At 38.2% G+C, this 14,555-nt stretch overlaps 1 protein-coding gene across 2 annotated transcripts in view; it reads left to right on the top strand.

Moving 5' to 3' along the window:
* Window positions 1-14,555, top strand: part of ARHGAP10 (Rho GTPase activating protein 10) — a 139,008-nt gene that overhangs the window by 93,762 nt on the left and 30,691 nt on the right. For both annotated transcript variants that reach the window (XM_041489271.1, XM_041489270.1), the window contains one exon: window positions 10,270-10,420. In XM_041489271.1, the coding sequence (XP_041345205.1) occupies window positions 10,270-10,420 (151 nt within the window). The remainder of the gene's footprint in view (window positions 1-10,269; window positions 10,421-14,555) is intronic.

Genomic DNA, 14,555 nt, shown 5'->3' with positions numbered 1-14,555 from the left:
TTCTCTTCTTTGCCTCCTCCAAATGAGTTTCATGAGTTTCAATTAGTTTTTCTTCTCATGGGCTTAACAGATTGGAAAGCTTGGACATTTTAGTTCTTCTGGTCTTTTCTCTGACTTGCGGTGAGGAAGAAGGGTGGTCTGTGCCACGGCAGCATGAAGAGCATGCACATGTTTATCTTGCTGTTTGTTATAGTGTTTATAGTGTATGCTGTTGGAGTGAATGTCACTATTCAAAGGGCTTGTTTATTTGTCATTTCAAGATGCCTCAGTGGTAATGCGAACCATTTTGGTTTCTCAATTCCCTGAACATTATTTTAAGAAGGAAAAAAAAAAAAGGCACCAGGATAAAAAAAAAGTCTAAGAAATGAAAGAAGATGAGGGAGGAGGTTGGAATAAAAATCTCAGTGGGACTGGAATATTTAAACCAGCGTATGGGGGAGGAAGTAATAGTGAGTACAAATAGCAAGATTATAAAAACAGAAAGAAGATGAAGATTATAGTGAAAGAAAATTAGAAGGATAAAAGTGAGGGGCTAGACCTAGAAGTTCCTTCTGGAGACTGGAAGACCAGAATCTTAGGAAAGGGAATAGGCTTCATAAAAAATACCTTTTTCTCAAATTCAAACAACCTGTGCGCAAAATTATCTCAAAGACACTCAAGCTGAAAAACTCAGTATTTCCTATATATATAGGGCAGATACCTTTTCTCTATCAATCTTTCTATAACGGGGAAAGATTTTACATATTTTAGACAAAATGTCTTTGGCTTAGCTTTGATATGTTCAAAATAGTTTTAAGGGGAATTTTTTTAATGAAATACTTTTTTCCCCTACTTTGGGCATTTTCGTGGTTTCTTTTTTAAACTAGAAAAGGAAGAGAAGAATTTAATACTACTGAGCTCTTAAGCCAACATCATGTAGTAATCCTTGAAAAATCTTGTCTTAAAACGTATTACAGTGCATAATACATGCAATATTTGTGAGACGGAAGGAAGGGAAGCGGGTGAAGTCAGTTTGTTTTAGAGCATGAAGCAGCACAGTCTCCCCTTGGCAATCCAGCAGTTCTGTTGCAGGTAAATGCTTTAGGGTGGAATGCCGCGCCACCACATAAACGTAAGATTATTTTTTTGGCAACAGAGCAGATCTTTTGAAGGGACACATGAGAGTTACTGAAGAGGGTTTGTTTCAACTTTCCAGTTGCTTTGTCTTTGGCTGCAAAGGGGGACCAAGAAGCAATGCGGTGTAATTCTGGTGGTTCGCTGTGGTGCAGCAATTTGAAACCTCCACAAGCTGAATGTTTCTCAAGTCAACAAACGTTAGACTTGGAGGGGGGGAAAAATGACATTAAAATATCTCCATTTGCACAGAGTTTGTGGTAAAAACACATGAGGGTATTCAGGAGGCTATTCAGCACGTGCTAAACTTGAAGCATGTAACTAATCAGAAGTGTCATTGAAACTGTTCCTGAACTTAATTCTAATTACATGCCTTGATCATTGGCTGAGTCTCAAACAGAAAGGGCAACAGACACAACAAAGAAGTTCTAGTAGGAGTCAGAGCAGCTCTTCTGTTCCACTGTAGTGTGAGCAAACTCTTTAAATCCTTTCTCTGCCTTGTAGATAACATAAAGCCTTTCCATGTGAGACACGCACATGTGGTGGTAAATTCACTACAAATATTTTTATTTTTTGTTTAAAAGACTCCAGTTTTCTAAATGTGGTCTATGTATATAGTAAGAAGATTGAATATCAAATCTCTACTCACGTTTGTGACTGCAGTTGATGATATTAGAAGCAGTCTGGATCAATACCTGGATAGGTATGCTGCTAGACTGGTCCAAAAGAAACAAAACAGGCACTGTGAGAAATCATATTATATTAAAAAAAGAAAATCAAAACAAAAGCCATGATCTCAGGAGTGGAAGAGACCTGCTGGGATGCTGCACTACAAATACATGGCACATAGAAATAGTATATAGATTTCTGACTTCTTGATTTTCCTAGCTTATTTCGAGTTAATTTCGGGGAACCTCCCTCTACTTCATACAAAATTTCAAAGTGATAGAGATCTCATCTTGTGCTGCCCACAAGCAATATTCCTAAGTAAGTAAAGAGAAAGGATGATAAAGCAGTGCAATTCAAGTGGCTAATACTTGCTTCAGTCTTGATGGTCAGGGTGCTGTGCTTGCATGTATGGAGGAGAAAGCAAGGGAGAAGTCCTGTCTCCTTTGGAGACAGCCAAAATAGATGTTCTTAAATCTTGTTAGTAAAAGAAAATATTCTGGAAAATATTGCAAGGGACATGAAGAGGGGAAAAGTTGTTGCACTTCTGAAAAGTTTAAAAAGTAAATTCTTATGCAGAAACTGTGTGACATAATGTTTTGCATGTACTCTCTGGAATTCTAGTAAGCTTTTGTCTTACCAGAAGGGCTAGTGTATTTCAAACCATTAACCATTTTTGTATTAAAAATACATGGCAGTCAGCTGATAATACTTTTATTTCCAATATTTTCAAGAGCATGCTTCTTCCACTAATAAATCATCAATATTTTGTTTAGACATCCAATAGAACAGCATGTTCTTCACCTCCAAAGAGCCTATAGTCATAATGCAAGATAAAAAATCTATTTTAACAAAAACAATGAGCAGAAAATAATTGAAAAAGCAATGATGGTATAACTCCTTGTAATGGCAACAAGGATATCTGTGAAAAAAAAATGCTGGTGAGGCTGCAATGTTGGCTGTGGTTGGAACCGTGTAATTTGCAATAATCTTGAAGATCTTGTCATGTCATTCTAATGCTTTGCTTGGTGATAGTGTGGTAGGGGGTAAAATGTGGGGTTTTATACTCTATCTGTTCATAAAATCTGCAGTAAAATAGATGTGTGTATATATATGTGTGTATATATATATGTATATATGGTGTTTTTGTGTGTATATGCACATGTGTATATGTTTTTACATATATATATTTGTTACAAATGAAGGGGAGTTACCTGCACTATGTTTGGCCATAGTTGTTGTTTTTGCTGAGTCTTGACTTAGGTTTCCAAGTGCCATTTTCATCTTCTTAGGACTTCTCACACTCTTGGTAAAAGAAAATACATGCAAACATTCTCCTTCTGCATTATTTTCCTTTGAGAAGTGTGTAATGTTTTAGAAATCAAGGTAATTAGATGGACTATTCAATCTTTTAATTTTAAGGCATTTCTCTGCTATTTTAAGTAGTTCCTGTATATAAACAAGATACACATAGCTATTATGTGTAACAGGGAAAGCTAACCTTTTAGAATACTCTCCTTGGTGTGAGTTAGAGTAGGTGAGCACAGAAGAGAAGATGAACCTGCTGTTCCTGCTGGTGCAGTGGACAAATGTGGAGGTATTCCCAGCCTGGTATGTGGTTAACTCTCTCATTTCTCTCGATGGCTAAAATGGATTGGTTGATAGAGTGAATGGGCTGCATCAGGAGCGTTCTTCTCACGAATTGTTAAAAGGTGGAGCGCAATGTGATACAGTGGAAGCTGCAGTCTTTGTATCAGGAGTGCTACTTTTAGAAAGGCTGACTCAACAAACTCATAATTCACCAGCGATCAAAGGACATGCGTTTTTAACCTTGATATGGTTTTCCCTTTTTTTTTCCCCCCGCCTTTGCAGCTGTCCTCTGGATTGTAATGTTGTGTTTGCAGGCTTTTTAGGTTCTTCCTTACATCCCAAAATTTGAACTACACAGTTCAAGGCAGTCAGGGCAGATGAGTGACTATTAGAGTCTACTGATACATCAGGTCTGTCTGAAACTTCCCTGGGTTCTTTGGTCAGTCTTGTAGTTTGCAGATTGTCCAGATCTGTAGTTGTTTTTGTATAAGAACAGGAGATAGCAGATAGTCCATTCAGAAGGAGATTGAGATTCAGCATGTCCACAAATCCCTATAAGCAATGTTTCATTAGTTAGGGGTGGTCTGACTGTCAGGCAGATGGGCTCAGCAAATGATGTCTTTGCAATGAACAAAAGGCTGTTTTGGATGGATTAAATTTTAATTTATTTATTTAGAGATCTTTGTGGTTTGGCTCACAGCCAAGGATGATTCCTGTTTCTTATTTTGACTTATACCTGGTTACTTTCCAGTTGCACTGTAATTCAACAGTGTGTGCCAGGCAGCATCAAGAGCATTATTGATGGTCTCTGGTTGGTGGCCCTCTAGAGACTGAGCCACAGGTAGTTTTCAGCTTGACATCTGAAATTCATACCCCCCACCCCCAATATAATGCTTGTGAATAATCTATAAAGGTATTTTGTGGTTTGTAGCGGAATTCAAGCCTCCAAATCCAAAGCCTCAGAAAACTTGCATCTTGTGCAATCTCACAGAAAGCGGTGCACAGTAAATTATATTTTACAGTATATAAGTGTTAAAGTGCAAAAGACAGGATAACTAATTTGAGGTAGGCACACCTGTATTGGAGTGGACGTGATGGTAATATTTGGGAGGTAAGTTATTAAAGAATTTTGATGAAGTTGTTGATAATTTTTCTTGGAGAATTTTGCAAACTTTAAAAAATATTGAATTTTAGAAATAATCAACTTTAATCACATTTTGCACATTGAACACATATTCTGTTTAGATATCAAGAATTCCTAATGCATGTAGTTTTTATTTATTGAACTGTGTGAACAAGAAAAAGAAATAGATATTTTGACTAAAACCAGGAATGTAACATGTTGATCTAACATTGTCCACAGTAAAGTGAAAATATGAACCAGTAAGAAACTACAATAACAAAGGATTTTTTAAAAAATATTTCAGTACTCTGGAAGTTTTATAAAATTGTTAGAATTGGTGCAGAAATCAGTTTTGAAATAAAACTTTTGTCCTAGCACTGTAGAAGTTGATATTTTGTAACTTCTATTATGATTAAACTTTTAATAACTCCAATTAGCTTCTGTAATCCCTTCAAATAGGGAATAAAAACCCTAGAACTTTTCATGTTATTGAATATGGGTTTTACTGTTAAAAAATGGATTACAATTAGTGTGCAATTAGTGGTTAGTGGTTATAATTAGTGGCTGAGCTATTGTAGTAGTGTTTTAGGATGCTTATTTTCACCTTGCAATTTCTGAAATGCTTATATCTACAGTAAAATTGTAATTTGACATTAAAGACATCATTGCTTTGGTTTTAGAAAATGGCAAAAAACAGGGTATGACCACTGTCTTCATTATCCTAAGAGGAAAAAAATGTTGAAAATTAATCTGAGTAAGGCACACTGTGAACCACAAAGGCAGTTGGCATTTTTTTAGTGTTTTGTCTCTAATATAAATATATGATTTTTGGTTTTGTGCAGGTTACTTAGTTTAACCTGAATTGGGCTTGCCTTACATTGAAAAGAAGCTAACTCAAGGAAAGACCATGGTGATAAGCTTCTCTTGCACTATCCTGTTAACTGCTAATGTATAAAATATTCTTTGATCAGCATATATTATAGCCAGTTGTCATGGAAATGCAAGGAATACCATAGGGATAAAATGTGTAAGGGGAGAGCAGTACATGTGCCATAGCTGGATAGTGTTTTATATTATTCAGTCAACATTAGTGGAAGTGTCTGTGTTTGTATCTTTTATTTAACAGTGGCAAATCAAACTGGTATTGTAGGAAATTGCCCAAATAGAAACTTATGTTGTTCTTGTCATGAGAAATACTCTTCCCCACAACATATGAATGTAGTAGTGAAGCCTATCCCATTAGTGGAATTCCAAAGAATTTGGAATCACCTTGCATGTTCTAGCTTCCTTTGCATTACACAGTGACTTCTGGTGCTCTGGTTTGTCTTTGTGTATTCCAAGGACATAGATGCATGTTCTAGGTGCTTGGTGATTGGGGTTTTTTCTTGAAACAAAACCATGGCACTGCTTTAAGCTGATTTCTTGTAAGTTTGTCTTCATTAGCTCTATTACTAAGCCTCCAGTTTTTTGTCCCCTTTTTTTCATCCCACTCTGTCCTTGCTGTTTGCTTCTCACTGATTTTTAGAGGAAATTTTAATTACCCCAGTGAAACAAAGCAGACAGAGATGACCTGATGTCTGGGTCTTTTCCTAAAGTAATTCCTGGCAAACATACTGAAATTCATTAATTAGTTCTGCTTGAGACCAGAACGAACAGATCAGTACTCTCTTGTAGCAGCAGAATCTAATCTACATTTCCATGTACAGCTATACATCTAGTCATAAACTTGTGGAATAAGCCAAGGTAAATCCTCCCAGCCGTGGGTTTTTTTAGTATCTAAAATCGGCTCTCCTAAGAACTCAGGATCTAGAGTCCAACACTGTTGTTGCAGTTTAAGGGCAATCTGGCAAAATTGCTTGGGCTGCTGCCATGTGGATCTGCTGGTAGAATACAGTACGATAATATGTTGAATTTGGCTCATTACTCTGAAAAAATGCTGCCATAGACACTGTGGGACACAGATTTAGGAATTGGAATGGTTCTGTGTAGGGATGATCTTGGGCTCACTGCTCTAGACAGAGCTGATATTAGTCCTGTATGCTCGAGATGATTTGTGGTTTGTTTAGGCTTGTAAAGTATCCATTTTATACTCCTACACAGAGAGAGAAATAGGTCTGACTTACCAGAGTTTTAAACTGATCCACCAGAGTTTCATCTTTTTTGTTGTAACTTTTACACTGCAGGTTCAGAGATTCATCCTCTGGTTTATTCAGTGTGCACTTTGAAATTTTGCTTTCATATAAGATCAGACCTAAAGAACCATTTACATAGTGGACTAACTGGGACTGACTAACAGAGGGATTTGCTGCTGGATTAAAATTGTGAGTGCTACATATGTTAGTCTTCTCCCAAATGTAAATTGTTACATTTAGCTTCAGAGTTCACTCCCAGGTAGGTCAATAGCAGGATGCCAGAGCTTTTGAGAACTAAATTGTAGAGAACTGATAATCTATAAATCTCATGCAATTTGACCACAGTATCAAAAACCGTGTTAACGTTGGACATGACTGTGAAATCTTTAAACTTTGAGGCTGGCTTAGTATATTTTTATTGCTTCTAGAATGACGTAATTCAATGAGCATACCTCACTCTTGTCTTTATTACAGGAATTAGTCTAAGCTGTGGTGACTTCTGCAGTCCAGATGAGTGGTAGTTGTAGATCTGACCTTCAGGAGATGTGGTTTTTTGAGTAGCAAAATAATAATCTCTTAAATAGCTCATTCCAATCTGTTCTTCCTTGGGAGAACTGGATATGTGTGATTGCCTCCCACTGGATATGTGTGATTGCCTTGCCATGCATCTGATAGCAGCTGCTTGTAGTGCAGGACAGTACTCCTAAACTTGCTCACCTGTGGTCCCATGCTGACTTGCTTTTGTGCAAGTCAGCCAGCACACAGTGCTGCTGGGCCCATTTCAGGTGCTCATATTGCGTGTGTGATGTTGAATTCAGTCCTCTGTGTGCATGCATTGGGCTTCTGACAACAGGTCCCTCACAGCTGGCATCTTTTATTTGCCATGAAACATTTATCTTCAGTGATGATTAAATAGTTAATAAGATTAGAAACAAATTTGAATAAAACCAAAACCAACTTTTCTCCCCACAGCTTAAATAAAGCAGCTCTCCATCCCTCATTCTCAGGCAGACCTAGCAGTGCTTCTGTCAGTGCAGCAGACAAATATCCAAGCCTTGATGAAACACATTTGTCTATTTAAGTGAAAATCAAGCAAGAAATATGCTGTATGTGCAATTCTGAAGGCAGAGGTTGATGTTCTGCTTGCTTTTCAGATGCTCTCCTTTGCAAAACTGTAGCATGAGCTGAGGCTTTGGCCTACTATAGGAGGAGATTGCTGCTGCTGAAAAATGTCTAGTTAGGGCTGGGCTGGATTTTATTTTCCTACTAAAAAGACCTAAAAATATACCAAAGTAGGGATGAACACAACTATGAATTGCTTGAAAGAGCAAAAAAGTCTTTTTTTCTTTTGCCTTTGTGACTCCTAATTTCTCATGATAATAGTTTTGGGAGAGTATATTGCAATATTTGTGAGAGACAAGTAAAAAACACTGAAGAAATTCACTGCCACCTGTGCAAGTCACCTAGAAGCATACAAGAAAGCTCATATCTTATGAAGTACTCCTGGGAAATACTTGTTCTTCTCACCATCACTAATTTCAGCAGAGATCCATGGATAAGGCTGTAGAAATAAACACAGCTGTGGAACGTGGCATAGTAAACAACATGCTGAAACCTCTTGGCAGAGAGTTGTTTGCCAGGGAGCCCAAATGCAATGCTTAGTCCATGGACAAGATGGCATTTCAAGCTTTGGTACCTTTGAATTTTTCAGAAGCAAATATTTATCCCTAAACCTGCTCAATCTAGCCTTGTATTTACACATAAGGGGGCAGTGTGGTACTGTTAGCCAAGTGCCGTGGAGGTGCGCATTAGATTTCACTATTATATATTGCATCATGTTTTACGAAATGGCTTTAGAACTCTGAGCACAACTAGAGCTTTGTCACAGCCTGAGAGTGCTGCTGTGTCTGTACTGGGGAGAACCAGGTTGGACAGCTTCCTCTCTTCTTTGTAAACATTTTGTTTTTAGAGAGTTGCTGTTTTGGCACTCTCTCGTAGTCCCTTGTTCGTAGGCATGTGAAGGAGGGGGAGACAGTTTTCCTAATGCTGGGATGGGGAACTTCAAATTAGAGCATTTTTACCTCCCCCATGGCAACATTCACTTACTGGAAAGGAAGGTAATGTTTCCACTGAGGCTTTCCTGTGCACACCATACATGGGCTTCTGGCCCACTGCTGCCCAGTTTTGGGACTATGATAATTTCTCCACTGTTTTCATGGAATATGTCCTTTCTTAATTATTTTGTACCAGCACAGTCTTTTACCTGCCAATACAAAAGTGATGATTAAATGGCTTTAAGTTAATGCATACATGGGACCTTGGGTCATCTTCTTCCCACATGTTAATATTCAGGGTTAACAGGCCAGGATATGCTGACATTTAGGGTCTCTAGTACTTTTTACATGGTGTTTTGAGTGTCTTACTATGCTTATGGCATTATTTCTCACCTGTCTGGCTTTTAGTGTCATGCTGCACCTGACATATGCTCTTATTATCCAAAAATGTATTATCTGTGTTGTCCCTTTATAGTTTCTGCATGAATTTCTACTTTATAAAAACCTTCCCCTTAAACATTGATTACAGCTCTCCTCTGCCACTTGTCCTTGTAGTAAACATTATAAAGTTGCAGAGCACAAGAACATCATATGCTGTTTCATTACCTCTTGTTATGTCACTGTGTTGCATTGCTGTGAGGTGCTGTACAAACACAGGAGTTTTCTTACACAGCTCCTGTTTGTGTTTTCCTTTATCTGCTGCTTTGTCTTTGCTGAAATACATATGAAGCCAAGTTGTTCATGCCATGATCACTTGTAGAGGCTGCTGGTAAATTGCATGCCAGCACACTGATAATTTCTAGTAGTAAATCAGCACTGTTAGACTGTCCCCTTCGTGTGACAGTTAAAGTGCTGTCAGGTATGGTGAATCTATGCTGTTGGTTAATGCAGAGAGAAATGACGTGGTATTCTGTGGGGAGTGGTGATGTGCTGATGGTTGTGACTCAAAATATAAAATGATGACAGAAAATGCAATCCTTTTTATATGCATCTTTGTGAATGTCAGTATTTAATATAAAATTGTCTTGATATATAACAGTTAACAGAATAAATTCTCATGTGGTTTGTTACTATGGTATTTCTCACTACAAACCCCTGCCCACAAAATTTTCCCCCTGCTTTCTTCAAGAGTGTGTGTTTCTTTAATTAAAATGGCTGATATAATGATATTACAAGCTTTGAAAATTAAAATGGGTATTCTGGAAAAGTTACAGGTTCTAGCTAAAGCTATAAAGCATTTTGGTTACTGGTTACTAAGTTAGTATCTTTCATTTTCTCCTTCCCCTCCATCCTAGCTGGTAAGTGTGGCTGCAAATGATTTGTTTTTGAATTAACTGTTTGGCAGCTTGGTTAATGTGTAGATGGTGCTATTGGTTACTTCCATATTATATTTATCTATTTATTTATTTATTTTTAAAGCACTCATTAAAAACTCACGGCATACTCCCAAACTTGAAGGAATGGATTTTTTGGCTCCTGTCTTCTTTGAATGAAATCCAAAACAAATGTTGTTTGATAATGGTTTACAGTTGCATTGCACAGGTTGCTCTTCATGATAAATAATTAACACCCTTTGTGTTCTTGATTGCAGATTTTCAAAACCCTGCCTGATGCTACTTTCCCTGAGCCAATCTCTATGTCAGTATCTCCTCCAAACGCCCCACCAAGGCAGTCAAGAAGACAAGGACAGCGTATTAAGAGGCCTCTGGCTGTTTACAATCTCTGCCTGGAACTGGATGATGGTAAGATGTTAGTAGTAATTTCAGTCCTTGCATCAGATGGGCTGTGTTTAACCATCCTATCTCCAGGAGGTGTTTTCATTATATGTTTCATTTGTGTACATGTGTGGATGCACATGCATGCTGGTTTAATTGCTTTGGAACGTGCAAAGAAGCAAGGAGAGCTGCAGAGAGAGGACAGCAGGGAATACTGTCCTGTGACTTATGTTTAAAAGTAGGACGGATTGTCTTAAATATGCTTTTCTCCTCTAAAAAAGAAGCAGCTCCTCTTTCTTTGGGGAAATCTCTTTGACCTCTACTGAAGATTACAGAGCCATAAGATAAATGGAGAGAGAACTAAAATTAAAGCAAATCTTTTATGAGAAGAGCTAATGCACTTTACAGTTAAATTCATCTGGATTAAAGGCTCAGGTCACCACTGCACTGGAGAATACCACTACTTCACTTGAATCTTTAATACCTTGCTGTAACTAGCAGTAAATACTTGTCAACTTGCCTTACCATTGAAAAGCAATGGAAAAAAAAAAAACGTCTTCCTTTTGTGTGGAGTCTGAAGTAGCAACATACAGTGAGGCAAAGGGTGTATAATAACATCTGATGTATTCTGACTGTTGGCCAGAACCATAATAATTTTCCTGAAATTTCATTGCTTGGGGGTAGGTACAGTACTGAGGAGGCAAGTCAGGGCTCATTTTGTGTTACAGTTTTTCTCCACCCTATTCCTTTTCTCTTTCCTAATGTTTTTTGCCAATTGTCTTTTCACATGAAGAGCCATGGGATCAGGGTACAAAGTTCAGTTACAACAAGTGAAAGTAAACAGGAAGGTTTTGGAATCATGCAGTAGTAATAGATTCACTGGTGAACTGTCACTAAATTAGTGGTTAACAGTGGTTTGTTTCATAAGGCAAGAATACAAATACCTACAACAGCTGTTAAGTGCAGCTTTTAGAAACAAACTCAGGACTGTTTATAGTTTCAAAGCCAGTTTTGCAGAGAGTCAGCAAGAAATTCAGCATTCCTGCCATCAGATTTGATTCACCAGAGAGATACGAAATCTGTGTCTGTCTTGCATCAAGTGTGAAACTAAATGCCTTGACTAGAAGATGTTTAGGGGTATCGGCTTCAAAAGCTTAAGATGTGTTAATTTGAATAATATGCTCCCAAAAGCTAAGAAAGCTCTTGAGCTACATCTGCTATAATAAATTTATCCTCATCTGAAAAACAAAGCTAAACTGAAGCCACTCACAGAGCTGTTCACATCTAATTTTGAATGTGAATCCTAGCAGGACCCAAGAAGTACCACAGCTTCTCAAACTCCATGGAGTAAGGTTTGCACTGAGTAGTTGACTTTGACCCAAACACTGCAGACAAAAAGCACTCGGTGGTTTTTTTTTTATTTTGAGGGCCAAAAATATAGTGTTACTGTTGAAAACTCTTACAAAGAGTCTATTTTGCCTAAATGCGGTCCATATTTTTGTCTAATTTGGGCATCTTGGCAAAGAGCTGGGGTTGTTAAAGGCTGTAATAGTTACAATTCATGCAGAACCTTGGTGCTTGTCTGGGAGTTGTAGTGGGCTGAACTGCAGAATTGCCTAATACATCATGGTACATATTAAACCCATAGTGAAGGCTGCAGGTGAATTTTGGGTGGGATGTGGCAATAACATTTCCCCTTGTAACTGCTGAAAAAATACCTTCTGTGGTCTGTAAAGCCACTCCCAAAGGTAGCATGATCCTCAGGCTGTTGGTAGCTGCTGGCTCCGTGCTACTGGCTCTTTTCCTTGCTCAGCCAACCTGCTGTCCAGGGCAGTGGGCGGTAGCTGGGACAATGGCTCTTGGGCACGTGTGCCACTCACATGCAGCGCTGCAGTGCCTCCAGCCCAGCTGTGTCACTGCACGCTCTGAGCCACTGCCCCAGTGGCTGCAGGCTGTGTGGATCAGCCAGGCTCATGAATTATCTAGTCCCTGAGTAGAGCTCAGTGCCTCCAAATACACTCCATGGCCTTCAGTTGCTTTCTTCTTTGGAGAGGGGGTGAAGGAATAGAAGTGAGCCTGGGCTTCATTCCATATTTACCTAGTTTCTTGGCTAACAAATGCATGTTTTATAACTGCTCTGTGGAAGATTTTATCCTGTGTGTGTTTTTAACAGGAAATTAAACATTAAACCCCTTCCCTCCCCCCCGCCCCCCCTTATTCACAATGGCATGAGTTAAGCACCAGGCACAAGCCAGTGTTTTGTATTTCCTGGATATGGCAAAATTATCATAATCTTCTTTTAAACAAGCAGCTGATACATATTTATGTGTAAATATATTTGTAGACAAATATATCTCTAAAGTTATGGTAATTGTATATAAATATTCTTTATGCCTTGAAACTAGAACTGTGTCGGAGACAAAATCTCTCTGTGCTGGAAAACTTCTTGAGTGTGTTTCTTTTAGGATTGTTATGCAAACCAGGAAATTGTTAGAAAAGCGGAAACAAGTCTTTAGCTATCAGCTGCTCCAGGGAGTTAACAGGCTTCAGAATCCACTGCTTGAATTGGAAATGCAGGGTTCAGGCCAGGTTTCTTTTTAAAAGCATGTTTGCAGTCGAGAAGCTTCTTGACTGCACAGAAAATGTATGCAGCAACCACCCAGAAAGGGCTGTAAGTTATATAAATATTGATAGATATAATAGCTGAAGAACACACACTACGTTTGATAAAAATCTTTATTTTGCCTTCTAGTAATTAGCTGTACTGAATTCTGATAGTGCATAGATTTTCCTTCCTTGTACATGGCAATTAGATGATTAAACCTATTTGCAAACAATTCAAGGATTATGTTTACTACCATGAGGATCTTTGTTTCCTGAATGACCAACTTAAGTCACAGATGATGCTGTCTGTTTTTCTTTTAACTTCTTTCTTCTTTGCTCTGTGGTAAGCCAGTTATTATATTTTCCCTCTGAATTTTTTTGACATCCTAGTTTCTTAAGTAGAACTGGACCTAATGGGGAACTCTGAGCTACTTTCATATGTGGCCTAGACCCAAAATTCTTGTTTCAGCAAAATGCAGATTTGTCTGAGATTTACATTAGGACCATTTCCAGAGTTTTCTAGCCTTCTAAATGAAGATTTGGGATTTGTTTTTTGGTGGTGGGTTGGTTTGTTTTGTTTTGGTTTTGGGTTTTTTTATGGCTTTTTAAAATTTATTTTGTTGGTTTTGGTTTTCTTAATCTATGGAAATTGCTTTCTTCTTCCCTCTCACTATCTGAATGAACATTATAATGAATAGCAGTGCAGAAATTCCTGTGACTTACAGTCTCAGCTATGTGGAAATGCCTTCTCATTACATCTGTCTCTCTATGCAGACAGGGAAAGACTGTTAGCTAGAACTGGGAGTTGTGTATTCTGTTCTAAACCTGTCATTGGCTCTTTATTTTCCATTTGGGCAGTCAGTATATATCAGAGGAGATTGCTGTTTACATTTCTCCTAGAGGGCAATGCAGATTTAAAATCTTGTTCCCTTACAATTTTATTTAAATTTTAATGTATCTTTCTTGTCTTGTAGCAAATGCAACAGGTTTGGGATTTCTCTTGTTTGTTTGTTGCATTCTTTTTCTTGGTTTTTTTCCCGTGCCAGAGATTTAGAGGTTGTCAAACAATTTTTGCAGGGCTGTTAGAGCAATATGGGAAGAAAAGTCCTGTGTAAGGTAGGCAGTGTAATGCAGTCCATCCAGGATGAGCAGAAAATCAGCACAAGTTGCGTAAGTCACACCTGGAGTCAAGAAACGGGTCGTGCGTAGCACTTTGTTCAACTACAGAACAACTTGTTTTCTAAACAAACCAGAATATACACCTTAAACCACAGGGCCTGCTGATGCCTTATTCTGTTTGAATACTCTCAGAGTGCCAAAATTTCTCCTTGGCACATATGTGGACATAGCACATTAGTGTCAAAGGGGGGCTGCATTGTTCTTTTTTAGAGCATTTGTGTCCTATCCCCCCACTTTGGGATCATATGGGCTGTTTTTGATAGCCTGCTGCTGCTGTGAATTAAATACTGTATTTATAGTGGTTTAGAAAACGGATTCTTCTGCAGAATTTGAAAAGAAATAGAATTTAGAACTGCTACTTAAACCTTCAAAACTTTGT

The sequence above is a fragment of the Pyrgilauda ruficollis genome, unplaced genomic scaffold (assembly GCF_017590135.1).
Source record: "Pyrgilauda ruficollis isolate IOZ18807 unplaced genomic scaffold, ASM1759013v1 scaffold91, whole genome shotgun sequence".
Lineage (NCBI taxonomy): Eukaryota > Metazoa > Chordata > Aves > Passeriformes > Passeridae > Pyrgilauda > Pyrgilauda ruficollis.
The sequence above is the reverse complement of the archived record's forward strand: the minus strand, read 5'-3'. Positions and strand labels throughout refer to the sequence as shown.